Source organism: Lissotriton vulgaris, chromosome 6, assembly GCF_964263255.1.
Source record: "Lissotriton vulgaris chromosome 6, aLisVul1.2, whole genome shotgun sequence".
NCBI classification, from domain to species: domain Eukaryota; kingdom Metazoa; phylum Chordata; class Amphibia; order Caudata; family Salamandridae; genus Lissotriton; species Lissotriton vulgaris.
In genome coordinates this window covers 789,995,323-790,018,185 of record NC_141694.1, presented here as the reverse complement: position 1 = coordinate 790,018,185, position 22,863 = coordinate 789,995,323, and the positions used below count along the sequence as shown (strand labels likewise).

Sequence of the window (22,863 nt, the reverse complement as noted above, 5' to 3'; positions counted from 1 at the left end):
AAAACAAATCACGCACACTCCTGGGACTGACATCACACACACAGGGGAGAGGGAAAAAAAACTCACACACCCATCCACAGGCACTCCACATTCTGCAGCTACCTCTACCTCCAAAACACCCACCCTTCACTCTCAGGCAAAACCTTCTTCACAGGTTCTCTTCCTCTCATATCTTGGCCTCTTCCCCAAATATTTATCTGACAACACTCCTAAGGGGAAGAGGAAATACCCCAGGACAGAGAGCATATCCACCCCTGCAGGTACCCCCACCCCTAAGAGTATTCACACAGAGCCCCCCCTCCCATACTTCACCCAGGACCAAAGAATCTACTTCCCCAACACCATCCAAAACTTACACCACAAAATCAACTTCCACAAGGTCCAAGCCAACCCCTCCTTAGGTTCAGACAGACCCACACACTATTACACCATTACACCATCCCCAATATAATCAGATTTTCCCCCCTACCACAGTCAATTCCCCTCCCAGGACACCACACGTTCTGTCCACTGCAGTACACCCACCACCCCTCAATCCGACCAGTCCACTGCAGTACACCCACCACCCCTTCAATCTGACCAGTCCACTGCAGTACACCCACCACCCCCTCAATCATACATGTCCACTGCAGAGGAAACAAACACTAGAGTAGGCACCATCCCTCTCACAACCCACACTGGGACACCCTAGTCCTGTCCCTGTGGTGCCTGGCAAAGAACATATAGATGCCCCTCCAAGGTGAAATGTTGCAGATTTGTTTCAGTGCAGGCATGCACGTAGGTGATTCTTATTTGCATCCCCTCAAGGACTCTAAAATATTAGACTGGCCTTTTCCCTTATTGCTCTATTTGGAAATTTTTCATTATGAGAATGTGGAATAAAGCACTTATTTATTTTGAAGTATTTATTTGGTTATAACATGCTTTGTTAATAAGTGAACTATCATTGATGGGCTAATGTTATATTGGGTGTACAAATATATGGTGATGTAATGGACTGCATGTGCTCCATGGCATATGTTTCCTATCACAGTCTGTATCTGAGTCCTCATTGAATAGATTAGCAGGTTGTCATGAGTCACAACATTTGTGAGCATGACATTAACTTGCTCATATGAAAATCAATAAGAATGAATTCACTTTTGGACATAGGTCAGCAGACATTTAAAGAGATTGTACAATTCTTTCGAAGTGCAAACATCCAGGATGGCCATGCAGAATAGCGCTGTAATGAGCTACAAGTCGTGTGTCTCACATTAGAAATTGTGTATACCTGACCTTTTACTAAGTGCAGATGAGTTCAGACACACACATGTACACATGCGGATGTAAACTAAGTCTGCAGTGACTTGTAAGTGTTGTAGCCATATCTGAGTGTCATCATGACATGGTAGACCCCTGCCAAGGACTAGCTTTAAAAAGATGAACTTCCACTGCAGGGAATTCAACTCATGGCAGTGTGTTAATCAGTGACATATCCTGTAATTATGATGTGTGTGAGGTGAGCAGTAATCTCTGTCTTCCAAACAACGTTCACACCAAGACTATAGTCTGTGCATATTTCTCTGTTCCAGTAGCTTTCTGTGTGCTGACTAGTCCAGTGCTTTCTCAAACTGTTTAACTTTGAGTGGCCAAGATGTGGGTGCAGCATTAGAATAGAGTTATTCTGAAGACACCCCGATTTGGGCTGAGACAAGGGCCTGCAGTATGATGAAACCCCCAGGTGACACATTCTAAATTTTCACAAGTAAAATTTCTGATTGCATCATCATCATGTTTTAAATCTGTGATATCTTTTTCCAAATGTGGCACTTGTATGTGTCAATGACTGCTCCCAATCAGCATATTCTACAATTACAAATAGCATGCATGGCACGTGACACAGTGAGCAAGGGTTAGTGTGATAATATAAGTATGGCACAAATCCTGACTTAGCATCACAGAGGGTCAGCATACATGCTTAACATGTCATTTGCACTTTGCGGCGGGTGCAGCTTTCAGCAGCACTCACCACAATGTTAGCATAAAGCTCTTGCCTCCCCAAGCTGCTCGCTTGAAACTAGGGACCACTACAAATTTGGGCATGGCCAAGCATAAGGCTCGGCTTTGGGTTTACCATTTGAAACTGTGTTTTAGGAAAACTTGGCCAAGACCATGAAGAGCTTGTAGGCAATACAGAGTGCTTTGCAGTTCATTCTTTTTTCTTATGGGAAGCCAATGTTTTTTTTATAGATTTGGCTGCCGAATGGTGTTAAAGAATCTTAAAAAGGAGTCTTACTGCTGCATTTTGCAGTGTTTGCAATTTATGCAGTATGTATTGGTGTGCAGTGAGAAGTAAGCCATTGCAGTAGTCTAGCTTTGCTTTAACTAGAGATGTGACAAGTGTTTTTATAGGTGCAATGGAATATAGGTTAGAATCTTTTTTAGAGTTCTCAGAGTGAAAAAGGCAGAGGAGGTCACTGCATTAACATGGTCTGTATAGGTAAGGTTGCCATCCATCAGAACTCCCAGGTTACGAATCTTCCTAACAGATGTCGGTAGGGAGCCTTTTTCCTGCACCCAGCAGGTCAGGGTCCAAAAGGAGGTTTGTGCTCCAAACAATAAGACTTCAGTCTTTCCTAAATTAAGCTTTAGGCAATTCTTGTACATCCAAGAGTTAACTACCTGAATACAGTCACAGAACCTTTGTCATCATTGGCCAGGGAGAGGAGAATTTGAGTGCCATCTTGGTAGGAGGTTTGGGATAAACTAGGGTTACGAAATATTAAACAATGTCGGGCTGAGCGAGGATCCCTCTGGGACACCACACGAAAGAGAAAAATGATGTGAAGTAAAATGTCCAATAGGACCGATTGCTCATGACCCAGGAGGAAGGATTTCAGTAACACCCCGGTGGAACCAGTGATCCCAATTTTTTCTAGCCGATCCAGCATCAGCCCGTGATTAATGATATCAAAGGCTGCTGAGAGATCTAGCAGGATAAGGGCTGCCCCTATCCCATGGTCTACCGCCATCCTAATCTCTTCAGTAGCCTTGATCAATGTTGTCTCTGTGCTGTGGCCACTACAGAAGCCACATTGAGTGGAGTCTAGAAGATTGCAGCATTGAATGTGATCAACAAGTTGGATGTTCATGATTGTTTTGCTGCCTTAGCTGGCAGAGGTAGGCAGGAGATAGGGCAGTAGCTGTTTGGATCTTTGGGGTCCAGTGTTGATTTCTTTAGGAGCGGGAGCACCAAGGCTTTCTTCCATAAGAATGGAAATGTGCCAGACTTGAACATAAGATGATAGATGGCCATGAGTGTTTAAGCAATGATCTCTGCCGATAACTTGGCCACCCTCCTGGGGGCAAGTCTCCTGAGGGGAGCCTGAGGTGGTGGAACTGAGTATTTTGATAACATCCTCCAAAGGAGGAGGAGTGAACTCACTGAACGTTTTCAGCTCTGGAGGTGGTAACAGTGAGGAGGAAGCACAGGAAGTGAGAGGAGATGCAGCAGAGAACCTATTGTACACCGCTTCTACTTTTTGAAGAAAAAACGTTGCCCTGTGTGTTACAAAAGGATTGACTGGCGTTGATAGATGTTTTAGATGTGTCCGTGGTTAACTTGATGACCATATTGAAGAGTTGTTTCATTGAATTTTTGGTTGGTTTCTTCTATCTAGTAAAGTATGAGGCTTTTCCTTAACAGTAAGAGCTTTGTAATTTGCTAAACATAGCTTGTATTTAGCCTTTTCTACTTCATTATAAGCAGTGCTCTATATAGTCTCCTGTCTCCTGCAGTTTTGTTTGTGGGCCCTGAGCTCAGCACTGAACCACGGGGCTGAAATGTTAGAGTGTTTAAATGTAACCATTGTTGCTGGTGCCCGAGAGCTGGCAGCAGTGTCTAGCCACTGAGTTTATTGAGAGATGGCAAAGTCTACATTGTCCGAGAGAACCGTAGCAACTTCATTCAAAGTTTAGAGAGGAGATCTGGTTGAATGTTGTGCAAGGCCCAGGAGGAGGAACTGGTTGGTCGGACTTTGGTACAGAGACTGGGCTAGTTACTACAAATGTCAAAGAGGACGACATTGTGTTCTGACTAGACTAATGCAAGAGTTTTAAAGTTGCCTAAGGCAGAGTTATTGGTAAAGATTCCATCAAATGTGTGTCCTGGTTGGTGTGTGGAACCTACTACCAGTTCAGAGAAACCAAGGTCTGACAGTGTCTGCAGAAGATTTGCTGTATCTGTGTCAAAGTGGGCCTCTAAGTGAAAGTTGAAATCGCCTAGCACCATGTACTCGGTAGATAAAATGCGTCCCTCTAAGAGACTGCTCATTTTCTGGGAGAAAGCTTGCCTGGGGCCCGGTGCTGTATAAATTACCATGACTTTGAAGGACTGATTTCTTTGGACCTCAATGCTGAAGGAGACTGCTTCACATTGCGGTGAGGGGGCACTGCTGCAGCAGACTACTAGGTCTGCTCTATGAACTATCGCTATGCCGCCCCCAAGTTTCAGCTGCATATCTAATCTGTAACTTGCAAGTCCCTCAGGTAAGGCTGCCAGCACATCAGGATTGCAAGCAGGGTCGGCCCAGGGAAGGGGTGTGGGTGTCCATGAACAGCAGGAATTCGAGCTGTGTTTTAGCAATGATCTGGCATTAATTAAAACACAGAGCATTATCTCTTTGGACGTTTTAGCTTAAAATTGGAGGCTGCAAGGGTTTAGACGTATATCAGAATCCATGCAAGGCATTATCAGGGGGTGGGACACCGTCAGAAGTGTAGTAGTGTGGAGTAGTGAAGTGAAATGTGAAGTGTAACTATAGTTGATGTTTAGAGAAATGATTTCCCAAGGGTTCCACCTGGGTTCACCTGGACCCCAGCACAGCTATCTGTGATCATGCCTCGAAAAATGTTGAGAGACAGAGTGGAGGAGGAGGGAAACGTGGTTCACCTATCTCTGCAATTACTGTAATATGAACGTATGTTACTGCACAAGGAATAGAGTGGTAAGATTCATTAGGCATGCCGGCACTATAGTACAAAGAATGTATTACTGCACAGAAGATGCATGGGTGAGGCTCCTTAGCATATTGAATGCAACCATGGAATGCAACACCATCCACCTCTGCAGACAATAGGTGGTAATGTATGGTTTATATTGAGAATGAATCACTCTTTACTCACCTCATCTACCTTATGTCACTGCTTGCTTAGTATTGACATAGTACTTCTGGGGAGTAACCGTGGTTTTCATTCTTAAAAGTGCAACCTAAATGTTTGACCATATGGATTTGCCTCATAAGCTGATTTCTGTTTCAACACTTCCTTTAGTTTTACTTGCAATTATTCTCTCCTTTCCCTCTAACCTCATCAGGTTTAAGTAGTATTTTCCCCCCTATTACAGGTGCAAGATATAATTATTATATTTTATCTGTTTCAATGTATTGGGCTGGGAATTCCATAATTGGTGCTCATATGTAATTAAATGTTATTAACCCTATCACTTTTCTTCCAATCCTAAGGAAGTCTTATGATGTGTGCCACACTACCACAAAAGTTCTGTCATTTCATTTACTGTAGGGTAGTGTATGTTGCAGTTGAAGCTAATCAAAATATTATCTTGGGTATTGAATGTGATGTATAGAGCTTTCAAACTCCTCCTTGTAACTTTGTACTTCAGTAAGGAAAGAACCATCATATTATTATTATTGAATTGTCTATAAGAGTGCATTCCATCTACAACATCCCTCTTCAAAGGAATTTAAAAAGCAACTAGTTTCCTTTACTTATGTCCTAAAGCCAGATATTGGATCTAAAGCAATTGTTTCATTTTGTACATACAGTGTTACTATCTTCCTGTTTATATTGTTTCAAAGACACTGTTCTTCATCACTGTTTCAAGGATTTTGTAATTCATCAGACAGAGTGTTTTTAAACAAAAGGTATATGACAAAATGGTAACACAAAATTAAAATAGGAAATTTCATAGGCACAACAACAAAGAAGTATAATAATTATGTAGAATGTACTGTAATAAAGGAGGACATTTTCTAAGGTCCATTTTGGGGTCTTGGACGTACTTTGGGGCCGATTATGATCGCGGACGGACTTGAGTCCGTCCGCGATCACCGAGGATGAGGAAACGTCCGCATGGACTGCGGCGGTCCCTCCTGTGCAATTAGGATGTGACCGCCACCCTGGCGGTCACATCCTCTATTTTTAACATTGCGGCGGGTGTGGCTTCAAGCTGCACCCACAGCAATGTTAAAAATGCACGCATTGCATTTGTATGTAGAAAGTGGCAGGCACCGCTCGGTGCCTGCCACTTTCTGCATACAAATGCAGCCCCCAAGTGCACCCCCCAACCCCCCTTCACCTAGGGGGCCCACATCGGGCCCCCGCAGTGAAGATCCGTATGCTTTTCCACGGCGCAAAAAAGCATACCTTGGCAGCGATCCTAATATGGCTGGCGGTGTCTGGAAGACACCGCCACCATATTAGGGCTTTTCCGCCGCGGTTGTAAGCCGACCGCGGCGGAAAAGCTGCGGACTGAAACCAAGACCCACTAGCCGTACTAATGTGGCGGTGGGTTTTTGGTGGGTCCGCTGCGGTTTTTCATAATAAGCCCCATAGTCTGTGGGGCCCACAGCTGATGTACTATCAGTACTATATACTGATAGTACTATATATAGCAAACTAGCTAACGCATCATTGTGTACTGTTTGTTTTACTACATCTGATATTTGCCATCTCAAATGGACTTATCACATTAATGTTTTGGTTTTTCCTTGCAGGCTGTGGTGTACTGGCTGTGCTCATAGTTGCTCTGTTTCTGGATCAGATTAATCTCACAGAAGGTCATGAAAAGGATGACAAAAAGCTGACCATGCGCATGTCTTTAATGGCTACCTTCCGCCAACTGAAAGATAAACGGCAATGCCTCCTGATTCCTTTGACAATGTTCAGCGGTTTCCAGAAAGGATTTCTTGCTAGTGATTACACAAAGGTACGCATTAGTATGGGAAAGTGTTTCTCAAGCTTTCTCTTGAAAAATGTGTTCATTAATTGTTATTTGCTTTGTTATAGTTATTTATTGTTTCCAATGCATGCACCAAGATTCATAAAACAAAGAAATCACTTGTTAGGTTTTGCAGACACAGCTTTATCTGTTTGCCAGAGCACAGGCAATTAAAACACATCATATAGAAAGAAGGGCAATGGGTCTATCCCATTACGTTGTTTGTGAAAATGTAATTCACATTTTGAAGGAGCTATGAATCAGGTAATCAATCAAGCATTTGTAGAGCGCACTACATACCCGTAAGGGTCTCAAGGCACTGGGGGACGGAGCCGCTACTGATCGAACAGCCAGGTCATGAGCATCCTCCTGAAGGTCAGCAGGACTTGGGTCTGTCATAGGCTCAGTGGGAGGGTATTCCAGGTCTTGGCGGCAAGATGGGAGAAGGATCTCCTGCCGGTGGTTGTTCTTTGGAATACGCGGGCGGTGGCGAGTGCGAGGTCGGCGGAGCGGAGCTGGCAGTTGGGGATGTAGAAGGAAAGTCGTTTGTTGAGGTAGGCTGGGCCGGTCTTGTGGAGTGCCTTGTGTGCGTGGATGAGGAGCTTGAAGGATATCCTCTTGTTGACGGGCAGCCAGTGCAGGTTTCTCAGTTGTGGGGTGATGTGGTTGTGGCGTGGTACGTCGAGGAACAGTCGTGCCGAGGCGTTTTTGATGCGATGCAGTCGTTCGATGAGCTTGGTCGGGGCTCCCGCATAGAGGGCCTTTCTGTAGTCGAGTCTGCTGCTGACAAGGGCATGGGTGACTGTTCTTCTTGTATCTGTCGGGATCCACCTGTAGATCTTGTGGAGCATGCGGAGGGTGTTGAAGCAGGAGGAGGAGACGGCGTTGACTTGCTTGGTAATGGAGAGCATTGAGTCGAGGATGATACCCAGGATGCGAGTGTGGTCGGTGGGTGTTGGGGCTGCCCCCAGTGCCGTCCGCCAGCAGGAGTCGTCCCAGGCTGAGGGGTTGGAGCTGAGGATGAGGACCTCCGTTTTGACCGTGTTCAGCTTCAGTCGGCTGGTCTTCATCCATTTGGCAACAGCCTTCATTCCTTCATGGAGGTTGGCTTTGGCGGTATTGGGGTCCTTGGTGAGGGAGAGGATCAGTTGAGTGTCGTCGGCATAAGAGATTATGTTGAGGTGGTGTTGTCAGGCGACGTGTGCGAGCGGGGCCATGTAGATGTTGAACAGCGTCGGGTGATCTCGGAGGCTTTGGATTGGAAATGGGGGAGGTGGACGCTCTGAGTCCTGCCGGAGTGGAAGGAGGTGGTCCATTCCATTGCTTTGTCTTGGATCCCTACGGCATGGAGGTGTGTGCGTAGTGTGCTGTGGCAGACGGTGTCGAAGGCGGCGGAGAGGTCCAGGAGGATGAGGGCTGTGATCTCACCGTTGTCAAGCAGTGTCCTGATGTCGTCGGTGGCGGCGATGAGGGCGGTCTCGGTGCTGTGGTTGCTGTGGAACCCTGACTAGGAAGGGTCCAGGATTCTGTTTTCTTCAAGGTATCCGGTTAGCAGTCTGATGACGATCTTCTCGATGAACTTAGCCGGGAACAGGAGCAGTGAAATGAGCCGGAAGTTTTTGATGTGTCTGAGGTCTGCCTTGGGTTTTTTGAGTAGGGAGTTTATTTTGGCGTGTTTCCAGGTCTCTGGGAAGGTTGCAGTCTAGAGGGAGTGATTGATGATGTTGCGTAGGTGGGGTGCGATGAAGCTGCTGTCTTTGTTGAAGATGTGGAGCGGGAATGGGTCTGACGGGGAGCCGAAGTGGATTGTGCTCATGGTCTTGACGGTGTCATCGATGCTCAGGCTGGTCCAGGCTAGCAAGGGGTCGTGGTCGATGGTGTGCTTGGAGTCTGTTGTGTTGCAGTCTGTTGGGGCTGTCTGGGTGTTGAAACTGTCGTGGATGTCTGCTATCTTGCGATGGAAGAAAAATGCAAGGGAGTCGCACAGGGCTTGCGACGGCGGGATGTCGGTGGTGTTGGAGCTGGGGTTGGAGAGTTCCTTCACTATGTTGAAGAGCTCCATGCTGTTGTGCACATTGCTGTTGAGGCGGTCTTTGAAGGAGGGTGTTAGACCTGGCACCATTGGCGTGGGTCTCCCTTCCATTTTTGCTGTTGCCTCATGTGTTGTTCTGGTGTTAGATGCTTTGGGCTGTCCAGTGCCACAGTGTGAGTGCTCCCTACTGTAAATTGATGTATTGATTAGTGGTTCCATGATTAGATATTTGGTTTACTTGTCAGTCCTTAGTACAGTGCACTGAGTGTGCCCAGGGCGAGTAAATCAAAATGCTGCTAGTGGGCTTCCAGCACTGGTTGTTTCACCCACAGAACGTGTCTAAGGTCTGCCATTGCAGAGCCTGCGTGCAGTCTGGTACTGTCATGCTGACTGGGCAAGTGCACCCACTTGCCAGTCCCTACACCTTCCCTTTTCTTCATATTAGTCACCCCTATGGTAGGCCCAGGGGCAGGGTGCATTGTAAGTATAAGGTAGGACAAGCCCTGATGTGTGGGGCATGTCCTAATAGTGAATTACAGCCTTTTTCATTTTTCACTATTGCAAGGCTACCTGTTCTCCATAGGCTAGAATGGGCTGCTGGATTGTTACATGTTTATAGTACTAGCAGACTCAGAGAACATGGTAGAAATTGGAGTTTAGTATGCCTAGACTAAAAATGATAAAATACATCTTTTAGTAACGTTTATTTTAATATTATGTGTTTGCAAATACCACTTTTAGAAAGTAGGTATTTGCTTGCCTAACCATTTGAGCCCGCCTCTGCAAGGTTGTGTATTCCTTGTCTGGGTTTGTGTGTGACAGGACTGGGGAATTCCAGGAGACAGGCTGGGGCAGCCTGGTGGTGAATAAGGAGATATGAAACCATATGGGAGGGAGGAGTTGCGCCTGGGACCTGAATAGGACTTTGCCCGCCCCCCCACAGTGCTGGCTCCACCCCCTGTGGTGCGTCTGATGTCTCTACCCTGCACACTGAAAGAAGAGATGGACGACTGTCAACAAAGTGCTCCTGGATTGTACTTGCCTTCCACAATGCTGGCTCCACCTCCTGTGGGGCGTCTGATGTACCTGCCCCTACTGTGAAAGGGAAGGAGAAGTCTGGTAAACAGAGTGCTTCAGAACTGGCTTGAACTGGGCATAGGCCCCTCTCCCCTCAGAGAACAAAGGATTTTGGGGCATAAGTATTGGGACCCTGATCCCAAGAATTTAGATCACTCCTGAAACTGACAAGAAGAGACCTCTGCTGAGGTGAAGGGACCTGAAGAAACTGAGGAGAGACTATTCCCAAGCTGAAGTGCTGCTTGGGGTATTGGCCTGCAGTGGTTGCCTGGCTGCCTAGAGAGGAGAAAGGACTTTGTGGATTTTACCTTTGCTTTCAACTTGTGCTAAAAAGATCTCCAAGGGCTTGGAAGAGAGCTTGCCCCCTGACCGAAGTCCCAGGACAAGTGGACTTCACCAGCCTTTTTGAATTGCTGCTGTTCCAGTGGCTACAGAGGCAGGGAGCTGTGACCGACTCTCACGACCGGCCCAGTGTCCTGTTGGCACTGCACTGAGCAACGTCCGCCTCGAACAACGCAAGTCTGCGCTCACCGACTCCGTCCCGACACCGTCAACGAGCTGTAGCCTGCACCGCGACTGAAAGGACACCGCAATGTGCAACGCCTCTCTACACCAACTCGAACAGGTCTGACCAGCGCGTCACTGCTGCTGACTTCGAGTCCTGTGACCGCACAGGAGTTGGGCACCGCCTCGCATACTTCGCGACACGACTTGCACCGCTGTCCGGACTGACCGACGCCAGTTTCGGGTAGCGTCCTTGTGGGCTGTGTGGCTGTCCGGATTCTGTTTGCTGTGCCATTTCTTCTCTAGTTTCCTGCAGGCTCGCTTGGAGGCTAGGAGTTCTGGAGTGAACCAGCTGTCCCTCTTGCTGGTGTCTCTGTGGGGTGGTTTCTTCAGCGGGGCGAGGGTGTTGGCGCAGTCGTTGATCCAGCATCTGAGGTTGTGGGCAGCGTCATTGGTTTTGGAGGGTTCGGTGGGTGGGCTGAGAGTGAGTGTAGAGTGTAGTTGGTCTTCAGTGATTTTTCTCCAGCAGGGGCGAGTGATCTGTTGGGAGCGGTGGTGTGTGATGGGTTTCTGGAAGGAGAAGTGGATGCAGCAGTGGTCAGTCCAGAAGAGTTCGGTGGTGTGGCTGAAGGCGACGTGGGGCTTGCGGAGAAGATGGGGTCCAGCGTGTGGCCTGTGGAGTGGGTAGGCATTTTGCCGAGTTGCCTCAGTCCGAGATTGGCGAGGTTATCGATTAGGGTTGTCGAGTTGTTGTTGTTGTTGTTCTCCAGGTGAAAGTTCAGATCTCCGAGGAAGAGGTGGTCGGTGGAGGTCAGGGTGTGCGTGCTGATGAAGTCGGCGATGGAGTCGCTGAACTGGGGTCTGGGTCCAGGGGGGGTCTGTAGATGAGGGTGCCTCTGAGGGTGGAGTTGGGGTATGTGTGGATCTGTAAATGCATGTGTTCAGCGGTTCTGAGCATGTCGTCGGTGCTAGTCGAGACCCTGATGCTGTTCTTGTGAACGATGGCGATTCCTCCTCCGACTCCGTTGATGAGGTCTCTGCGGGTCCTCTTGTAGCCATCTGGGATGGGTATGGCTATGTCGGTGCGGAGGAGTCATTCATTCAGGTCTCTGTCAGGAAGGTGATGTCCGGGGAAAATGTGTCGAGCAGGGTCAAGAGCTCGACAGTGTGTTTGCGTGCGGAGCGGATGTTCAGTAGGGTGCATCGGAGGTGTTGAGGTCCTTCTTGGCGGGTTGTTCGGTGGCTCTGAGGCTAGTGTAGCTGAAGTTCTGGCAGGTGAAGGGCCGTGTGTGCAATTTGGGGCAGCCTTGAAGCAGGTCTGGGTCCGTCCGGGGTTGAGAGCATGGAGTGTGCTGGCATCATAGTAGTGGTGCTCGTCATGGCGGGTGCGAGGACCAGGGGTTCTGGCGGTGGGCGCGGTCCAGGCGCAGATGGGCACAGACGGGCTTGCCTTAGACGCACCTTCGGAGCACCAGCAGCCGCACAGCGGCCGCCATATATGGGGATGTGGGAGGGAGGAGCAGCTGGGAGGTGGGAGGTGGGAGGCAAGGACAGCGAATGTGCAGTGAGGGGGCGGGTTCGTAGTGGATGCAGCGGCGGGGATGGGAGTGGTGAGGGCGCAATCAGGGGCAGCGAGGGGGAAACAGAACGCAAAAACAGGCACAATCAGGGAAACAGAAGGCAACAGAAGGAAACAGAAGGCGAAAAACGGGCAGAAATCAGGGGCAGCGAGGAGAAGACAGAAGGCAAAAACATGCACAAATCAGAGAACAGAAGGCAACAGAAGGACACAGAAGGCAAAAAAATGGGCACAAATCAGGGAACAGAAGGCAACAGAAGGACACAGAAGGCAAAAACGCAGCAGAAATCAGGGGCAGTGAGGGGGAAACAGAAGGCAACAGAAGGATACAGAAGGCAAAAAACGGGCAGAAATCAGGAGCATCTTTCCAATCTGACTTTAAATCATAGACAGGCACTGAGTCAGAGGTGCTTGATGGAATGTCCATTGTTGACATTATGTACAAATTGGACCCAGCTCTCTCATCTACTGGTTTCAATACTCTTGACTACATTATTTGATGTAGAGAACAAAGGAGGTGATTTGAGTAAAAAAGTAGCAGTTAAATGGTTGCAATCTTTTGCAGAAAATAAGGAAGTCAAGATCATTCTGGACAATGTTTCTTATCTCCTTAAAAAGGGGCACTTTTGGAGCACAACTATACCCATGGCTGCTACTATGATTTTTCAACATATATGTAAAACCTTGCATGATTTATTATTCTGTCAGAATGTAACATTTCACACCAACAATAATGATATACAGTTTGCCCTTAAACTCTTTAACAATAAGGGTGATGACAGAAAAGAGTGACAAGCTTTTAAACTTGGACCTGAAGGGATGGATTCCAGCTTTCTGTCCTTTGATGAGCATTAAGGTTCATTTTATCCAACAGATGGGTATTACTAATTATACTTATGTTTTATTACTATTGTCCTTGGGGTGTTTGTGTTTGACCCCTGTTGCTGTGGTATAGGAGTATGGGGACAAATGTGGGCAATGGATATCATTCTTAGTTTTGATAGATTTGTTATTTTATTTAATTCATTGGTTTATCTTTTTCACCTAAATTTGAATTCATATTTATTGGCCAGTAAGTATGATGACTGACTCAAACACCTCTCACTTGGAGCTGGACTCCAGTTCTGCTTTCCTTTAGTCATTGCTTCAAATTTCTTTCAACTCTCTTAATACATGGTTGGTTCTGTCTACCTGATCTTTCACTTTTGATGTGCAGGTACTTTACATATAACAAAGGAGAGAGTCAGGGAAATTACACAGACTATGTGAGGTGGCAACTCCTGGTCCCCGGGGTTAAATGTAACAACAATGGAGGAGTACCCCCTAGGAGAAAAAAAACAGAGAACGTTCTCTGCTTCTAGAGCTTAAAGCTCAGGTCTGCACAGTGTGCCCCAACCTGTTACCGGACAGTGCATGTCCTTAAAGAAGACCCCTCACTCACCAACCTAATTGGTGACATGCTTCATCATCGGGGTCCCACCCCATAGGCCGAGTGCCCACAGGGTGTGCTGCGACACCTGACTACAGTGGAGCTGGTTTCTTTTTCTTTTATATGTGCATAAAATTACAGTGACAAGTGGGTTAAAAAGGGGCCAAAACTACTCACATCAAGACTTTATTCTTGAGTGCTTGAACCCCTATAAAACCAGTGTGGCACCTGTGCCTAATTAAGTAGGCTTTGGTGCCTCAAAAAGTGTGATGCGTTAAAAATAGCGGAGTGTGCTATGTGAATATTACAAGAAAAACAAATAATGAGGTCTACATGTTTCAACCATTAAAATGATTCTAAGGTTTTCGTCAGGACCGTGAAGATTGAACTGGGTGGTCCGCACACGCTAAGGTGCGCCCTGCCCTCGTTCAATATAAAGACCGCAAAATTGCGATCTGGTGTAAAAGGGTGTCTCTTTTTCTCATTCAGGAGAAAAACCTGCAAGAAAAAAGAGGGGGAAAACAGGGTTGGGATAACGTACTAGGGAGGTTAAAACACTTAACATATATTGTGCTGGGTGTAGTCACCTAGATCACTACATGGAACACCCATGCTCATATATCGTACTAGTGGTCTGGTCCATCTAATCCGATCAAAATGTGCTCCAGTGCTAGTTACTGGAACGTGCTTAGGTGAATAAAACCCCAGCGCCGTGGTGAGGTGTCAGTCTGGCAAGACGACTGGGTTTGTTGGCAAGAGGAAAAAAGGGGGAGGGAGAGTGATCGCTATTGTGCTGCGTAGTGGAACGCTATGGAACATTAATCATAGAAATCCCGGGTGGGCGGCTAAACATTCGAACCGTAAGTAAGTTAGCGTGTAATACTAACATCGCCGTAGTGGTTTAAGGAAAAGTGTCAACAATAATGCTTACACTTGAGGCGGTAACTACCGCTTCATGGGCATCAGAACCTCCAAGTCAGCAAGTGTCCGTCACCTAGATGTGTTCAGGAACAAAGGCAGACAGTGATCAGAGTTCTGCCCGTAAGAAACACAGAGGAAATGATGCGGGAGTACAGTGCGGAGATGCCGCATCGTGCACAAATTACACTTACTTGCGGCTTCTGTTCGTCTCACGGTAAACCTACTTGGTTACTGCTCGAGATGCCCCGTGGAGTGACCGGCTGTCTTCGAAATGCCGGTAAAGTAAACCGTTTGGTATTTCCTGGTTGGGCGTGGCGCGATTCGTGACCCTGGGAGAACCAAAGGGGTGCGCTCGAGGGGTGGAGCCAGCTTTCTCTTCCGATCACGTGGTGACAGGAGCGTGACGCAAAGCGGTATCGTAGCTATGGCAACCATGCTCACAGAATCGGAGAAAACACTGTTATTTTTAAATTTAATTAAAAGAAAGGGAAAAGCCATGCAAGTTGATGGAAGGGCCCCCTCCCCTGACCGTGAACAGGTCAGGTGTAGGGGTCAGTTGACAGAGCGGGAATGATGATGAGGAATGTCAGGTATTTTCAAGGGACGTCGATATTTCGTGATCAGACATGACATCTTACCCAACTCAAGGAGTGAAATGCAGTTGGATCAATCTGATATAAGCCATCTACTTTGTTGGTATAACGCAGGGGGGCCAGCAGATTGAAAAGGGAAAAGAAACACATTGTTTCGATATACAGTGTACAAGAGAGAGTATTTATCCCATCATCTGGTGTATGCCCACCCGAACATTATTTGTCGGGTGGGCATACACCAGATGATTTACAGTGGACCGTTATCGAACAGGTCAAACCAGGAGCTAATCTGAACCAACGCCTGTTCAAGAAGGAACAAAGGTGGGTGTACAGGCTTTCTACTCACAAGACTGGTTTGAACGACAATATCCCGTGGAACACAGTGATGGGATAAATACTCTCTCTTGTACACTGTATATCTAAACAAAGTGTTTCTTATTCCTTTTCAATCTGCTGGCCCCCTGCGTTATACCAACAAAGTAGATGGCTTATATCAGATTGATCCAACTGCATTTCACTCCTTGAGTTGGGTAAGATGTCATGTCTGATCACAAAATATCGAAGTCCCTTGAAAATACCTGACATTCCTCATCGTCATTCCCGCTCTGTCAACTGACCCCTACACCTGACCTGTTCAGGGTCAGGGGAGGGGGCCCTTGCATCAACTTGCATGGCTTTTCCCTTTCTTTTAATTAAATTTAAAAATAACAGTGTTTCCTCCGATTCTGTGAGCATGGTTGCCATAGCTACGATACCGCTTTGCGTCACGCTCCTGTCACCACGTGATCGGAAGAGAAAGCTGGCTCCACCCCTCAAGTGCACCCCATTGGTTCTCCCAGGGTCACGAAATGTGCCATGCTCAACCAGGAAATACCGAACGGTTTACTTTACCGGTATTTTGAAGACAGCCGGTCACTCCACGGGGCATCTCGAGCAGTAACTAAGTAGTTTTACCGCGAGACGAACGAAAGCCGCAAGTAAGTGTAATTTCGCCGACCTGTGCACGATGCGGCATCTCCGCACTGTACTCCCGCATCATTTCCTCCGTGTTTCCTACGGGCAGAACTCTGATCACTGTCTGCCTTTGTTCCTGAACACATCTAGGTGACGGACACTTGCCGTCTTGCTTGGAAGTTCTGATGCCCATGAAGCGGTAGTTACCGTCTCAAGTGTAAGCATTATTGTTGACGCTTTTCCTTAAATCACTACGGCGATGTTAGTATTACACGCTAACTTACTTACGGCTCGAATGTTTAGACGCCCACCCGGGATTTCTATGATTAATGTTCCATAGCGTTCCACTACGCAGCACAATCACTATCACTGTCCCTCCCACTTTTTTCCTCTTGCCAACAAACCCAGTCGCCTTGCCAGACCGACACCTCACCACGGCGCTGGGGTTTTATTCACCTAAGCACGTTCCGGTAACTAGCACTGGAGCACATTTTGATCGGATTAGATGGACCAGACCACTAGTACAATATATGAGCATGGGTGTTCCATATAGTGATCTAGGTGACTACACCCAGCACAATATATGTTAAGTGTTTTATCCTCCCCAGTACATTATCCCAACCCTGTTTTCCCCCTCTTTTTTCTTGCAGGGTTTTCTCCTGAATGAGGAAAAGACACACCCTTTTACACCAGATCGCAATTTTGCGGTTTTTATATTGAACGAGGGCAGGGCGCACCTTAGTGTGTGCGGACCACCCAGTTCAATCTTCACGGTCCTGATAAAAACCTTAGAATCATTTTAATGGTTGAAACATGTAGACCTCATTATTTGTTTTTCTTGTAATATTCACATAGCACACTCCGCTATTTTTAACGCATTACAATTTTTGAGACACCAAAGCCTACTTAATTAGGCACAGGTGCCACACTGGTTTTATAGAGGTTCAAGCACTCAAGAATAATGTCTTGATGTGAGTAGTTTTGGCCCCTTTTTAACACACTTGTCACTGTAATTTTATGCACATATAAAAGAAAAAGAAACCCGCTCCACTGTAGTCAGGTGTCGCAGCACACCCTGTAGGCACTCGGCCTATGGGGTGGGACCCCGATGATGAAGCATGTCACCAACCAGGTTGGTGAGTGAGGGGTCTTCTTTAAGTACATGCACTGTCCGGTAACAGGTTGGGGCACACTGTGCAGACCTGAGCTTTAAGCTCTAGAAGCAGAGAACGTTGTCTGTTTTTTTCTCCTAGGGGGTACTCCTTCATTGTTGTTACAGGTACTTTACATCACAGCCTCTGTGACAGATGCACACTATCAGGGTGCTCAAGTGGGAGCCTATATATGGCCACCCACATACATCAGGAGGCTAAGAATGCTGCACAATTATACTCAGCAAAGTGCCTTATGGTACACACCAACACAAAACAAAGAACAATCTCCCTGCCCATCCTAATAATGCGTATTGGCAATATCAGGCCTCCAAACATGTCTACGTTTCACTTTTAAAAAGATGTTATGCAGTACCACTAAGCTGAACTAGGTTTCAATGGTTGGCTTACTCCTGGGGCTCCTTCCTGTGGAATTATTTTGCCTATATATGTCACGATTCGTTCCCTGTGCCCTCGTACCCACCACCAGCGGGCCACATAGTGGGACTTTCCAGACTTCTAATAAGCTTCCAGCCCCTCCCCTGCATGCATATCCTGGCTACCAGCCATTTGGACACTTATTGGGAATTGACATCCATTCCCAATCCATGCCAGGTTTTGTAAAAGCCAGCCTGCTTATACTTGAAGGCAGCCTACTCATGCCTGAAACTCAATTACTCAGAATTCTCTGTTCACTGTTTTGTCTCCACCCCTGCAGGCTAAGGATTGGTGGAGGAATTCCTCTCACCTGTGGCTGGCTGCTGCTAGCCTGCTCAGACCTGATGCATGTGATTACTGAGAGCTCTTTTAAGCCCCAGCTCCCTTCAGCCCAGAGTTTGTCATTGTAGTTGTTTACCGGTGAGACCGATCCTTGTTTCCAGTGCTCCTCAGCTTTTGCTATTCTTGTTTCCTGAGCTTTAGTTATGCCTTGTTCCTAACCTGCTGCTGTTTTTCTTGATCCTGAATTAGCACTGCCTGCTGTGCTATCCTGACCCCTGAGCCTTAGTTTTGCTTGTTCCTGAACTGCGACAGTTTCCCTTCTCCTGAATTAGCACTGCTTGCAGTGCTACCTTGTTTCCTGAGTTCCTGAGCTATAGCTATTCCTTGTGCCTGAATTAGCAATGCCTGCAGTGCTCTTGTTTCCTGAGTTCCTGAGCTATAGTTATTCTTTGTTCCTAGGCTTTAGCTATTTCTTGTTCCTGATTTGCACTGCTTGCAGTGCTCTCTTGACTTCTTGACTCCTGAGCTGTAGCTATGTCCTGTTTCTTGAACTAGCACTGCCTCAGTGCTGCCTTGACTCCTGAGCCTTAGCTCACTTCTTGTTCCTGCCCCAGCACTGCCTTCTATGCTACTTTGTTTTCTTGATTCCTTAACCTGCACTATTCTAGTATACCCTTTTAGCCTCCCCTTCTATATATCCCTTTCCAGTCCCTGCCTTTCTTCCCATTTTCTTGGTTCCAGTTCTAGTTTGCTGTCTTTCTATTCGTCTGTCTTACTTCTGTTACCTTTTATTTTGTTACCTGCTTTCTGACATGTGTGCCCTGTGATTTCCTTCCTTTCCTGTTAAGCACTCCTCCTTGCTAGCTCTTCGTCTATTGTGCTTGTGTTTAGTTCTACCCCCTTGCTGTTCCTGCCTTGCGTGTTCCTGTTTGATCGCCAGGATCCGTGGGCACAGCTGACTACCTAGGTGGTGTTTCTTGTTCACTGTGAATATTGTCTTTGAGTTACATTCATAACATCACCATAGGTATAAGCTCCACAGACCCTGCCTTTGCATGCATATCCTACATGTGGGTATTTGCAGTCAGTATCTGTAACATCAATTGTGGGTAAGAAACTTACTGAGCTTCAGTATTACAGTGTGGAGCTCCTGAGTGCTTTACCCCACACCCCCATTTATTGTTAATGTTGTTTTATATATATGTCGTGCACATTCGTCCTGGGTTTAGTTATTCTGAATGCTAAATTGCCTTGTGAGTGCCCTTCCTTTCCGAGTCTTACCCATCTTGTTCACTTGTACAGGCTTCCCCTTTGGATCCCTTTTTCTCCTTCGACTCCCTGTATGATCCTGGGCAGCGCTGTACTCCTCTTCCTGTGTAAGTTTTCTACCCAGTTCCCAGTCCTTGCCCAAGTCCCTGACTGTGTTCCCCACATAGTCCCGGACAGTCCCTGACAATATATCTCTACATTTTTATTATGTTTTATTATCAATTGTTCTATTTGTTTGTTCTTTGTTTTGATACTACAATGACTACTTGTACAATATGCAATTGTGCTCTGTATTTTGTTGATCTGACAGGTATTGGGAGCAAATGTAAAACACATGAAGAGCCAGGATTGTATCTTTTTGAAGTCCATGTACTTTTCATGGTTGTCATTGCAGACGCATTGACTATGCACTCAATGTTTTTTGCTCACAGTCAGGCTGGTATTAATTGGCATTAGGATCCCTTGTATAATCATCTTCCTCCCTGATATGAGCTTCTGTATCGCACGTGATCTAGCATTTTCACGCAGATGTGCCTGATGCACATTTGCCGTACCCCCATCTCACGCCCTTATACATGATCCATTCAATCGTCCTCGCATTTTGGCGTTGTAGCAAAAGTAAAATGGATGGGGATTCCGTCCCGGCCCTTCCTGCATTTTGAGTTTGCTCCCAATACAGGTTATCTAGATACATGGTATCAGGTACTCTGCTATCACTTTGTGGCACTGTTTGGAATTCGAGTAGCTGTACTGCTAAATCTTTGGACAACTACTCTGTACTCACGGTCAGATACTTCCTTTCCTCACCCGCTTTCCATCTAACTTCAAGATTAAGAGCTAAGAAGGAAGCCAGAATCTTGTCTACTATCCCACACTACTGTGGATTATTACTAACCTCCCATTATATATTGATTTAGAATCATTATCCTACTGGTGCAGTTGTAAGTATTTGCTTTACTTTCCATTTTGGCACATTGTTTCATTGTTAGACAGTTCTGCTAATTGTCTCCTATTATTCATTATGGATCCCCACACCCTACCACATCAGATTGACTGAAATGATCTACTGGGTGAGCACATTGATTTATAAATTCAATATCTTGAAAGTGCAGTTAATCATACACCCTGCATGCTCTGCTTATTTGTCATGGCTTCTAAGGCCCTAGTAAATATCTAATTATTTTCTGATTTACTTCCTTATTATACTCAACCAACCCATTCTATATCATTGTATTCATAATACTGTGCCTTGATTTTATTACAGCCTACAACGCTCTTAAAACTCATATCCTGATAATGACCTCGTAGTTGCCATAGAGCTCAATGCACCATCAAATATAGACAATAGATAGACTCACTGACCCTTTATAGTGAAAAAAACATCAGTAGTCCAGAGTCATGGGCAGCTGCGGCCCGTGGAGGGACTTGAGGTGGGGCAGAAAGGCAGGGCGGGGGAGGAGCAGGGTGGGGGGCGCTAAAAACAGGAATATGGATAATTGGAGGTAAGTAAACAATTTAATTAATAAAACTAATTTTGTAGCGCAGGCTGCATCTCATTTTGCGATGCAGGGCGCGCTACGATATTCGTTTTAGTTATTAAATTGTTTACTTACCTCCAATTATCCATATTCCGGTATATATATACCTGTCGACTGAATACTGCCCAGCGAGCAGTACTACAAGGGGTAGAGCAGGAAAGGGAGGAATGTATGTTTACACCTACCTCCATTTTCGTGCCACAATCGCCATGAGATGCTGTGGATGTGTTCACAGAGGCCATGAAAAACGACTTCATGCAATATAGAAAAGCGGACCACCGAGCTGAAAAGAATAACATCACTGACCAACAACGAATGGCTTTAAAAAACCTGATAAGCGACAAAACCATCATGATAAAACCCTCGGACAAAGGGGGGAATGTGGTCTTGATGAGCAGGGACCAATATGTAAGAGAAGCACTGAGGCAACTTTCAGATGAAAAATTCTATGCAAAGTGTACCACTGCATTGAACCAACAGAGCATAACGGAGTATGAGACACTTATCCAGAAGTGGTACAACCTTCAGATGCTTGGCAAAGATGAACATCTCTTTTTGCGGAACAACTATCCCATGATCCCACCTTCTACCACCTCCCCAAGCTACATTAAAATATGGACTGTCCGCCAGGCCGTCCGATCATCTCGTCCATTGGCAGTCTTACGAAGAATATGTCCCGTTTCGTGGACAACATCTTGTTCCCTTTGGTGGTGAAGCTGGATTCATATATATAGGACACAAAGGATTTCCTGATCAAGATTCAAGACCTAATATGGAATCCACAATATCTGCTGATGGTGCTAGATATCACCAGCTTGTATACCAGTATAGAGCATAGACACGGCCTGGAAGCAGTTAGATATTTTCTAGATCAGCCCCAGATGAGATTTGCTAAGCACAATTAAATGATTCTTGAATTTTCTGAATTTTGTCTAACCCACAATATTTTCCTTTTTGAAGACCAGTTGTATATACAAAGGTCAGGTATGGCGATGGGCACCTGCTTTGCTCCCAGCTACGCAAACTTGTTCGTGGGCTGGGTGGAGGAGCAGGTGCCCAGGAGCTGTGTGGTTGGACAAGATAGGAGGGAGACAGTGTGTTGGCACCGTTACATCGAGGATTTATTTATCGTCTGGCACGGTGGGACAAACACAGCAGAGGAATACATCAGGTTACTCAACAACAATGACCCTAACCTGCATTTCTCTGGTTCAATTAGTCCGGTGGCAGTGGAATACTTGGACCTGAGGGTGTTTGCCGAGGAAGATAATCTCCACACCACACTCTATAGAAAGGAGACTGCTGGCAATTCAACACTCTTTGCCAGCAGCAGCACCCTCCCCAGCTCGTGAGGAGCATTCCTTACGGAGAACTCTTGAAGCTCCGAAGGAATTGCTCAAGAGACTCAGATTTTGAGGCGGCTGCCTCGGAATGCTTAGCGCTCTTTGCAATCAGGTGTTATGGTGAGAAACTGTTACAAAACACACTGAGGAAAGTAAGAAAGATTCCAAGGGGGACCCTACTTACCGCCAAAACCCAAGGAGGTGGCCGTGAGTAAATGCAGCCACCAACAAGGGAAAATTTAGGCTGATCACTCCCTACTCATCAGGAGCCAATGATCTCAGAGCCATGCTACAAAAGAACTGGCATATCGTGCAAACTGACAGTGTATTGAAGGAAGACCTACCGCATGTCCTCTGTTGACATTCAGTAAAGTGAGGTCTATAGGAGACATGCTAGTTTCCAGTCATTTGGAGAAACCTATATCCAAAGGGAAGACTCTTAAAGAGATGAAGGGATTCTTTCCCTGCGGGCGCTGCAAAGCCTGTGCTGGCAGCAAAAGAGTCCTGTCCTACACAATACCAGATACAGGGAGAACAATGGTCATCAAAAAGTTCATAACCTGCAGCTCTCAATTTGCAGTATACTGCTTACTCTGCCCTTGTGGCCTTCGCTACATCGGTAGTACAATCAAGGAACTGAAATTGAGGATACTAGAGCATTTGCGGGCAATCGAAAAGGCGGATCCCGCCTACATAGTGGCCCGGCATTTTGCCGAAGTACATGGTAGGGATCGAGACAAACTTCAATTTTTT

At 46.4% G+C, this 22,863-nt stretch overlaps 1 protein-coding gene across 5 annotated transcripts in view; it reads left to right on the top strand.

Moving 5' to 3' along the window:
• Nucleotides 1-22,863, top strand: part of LOC147708010 (N-acetylglucosamine transporter UNC93A-like) — a 493,060-nt gene that overhangs the window by 402,742 nt on the left and 67,455 nt on the right. For all 5 annotated transcript variants that reach the window (XM_086926821.1, XM_086926825.1, XM_086926822.1 and 2 more), the window contains one exon: nucleotides 6,777-6,988. In XM_086926821.1, coding sequence (XP_086782947.1) covers nucleotides 6,777-6,988 — 212 coding nt within the window. The remainder of the gene's footprint in view (nucleotides 1-6,776; nucleotides 6,989-22,863) is intronic.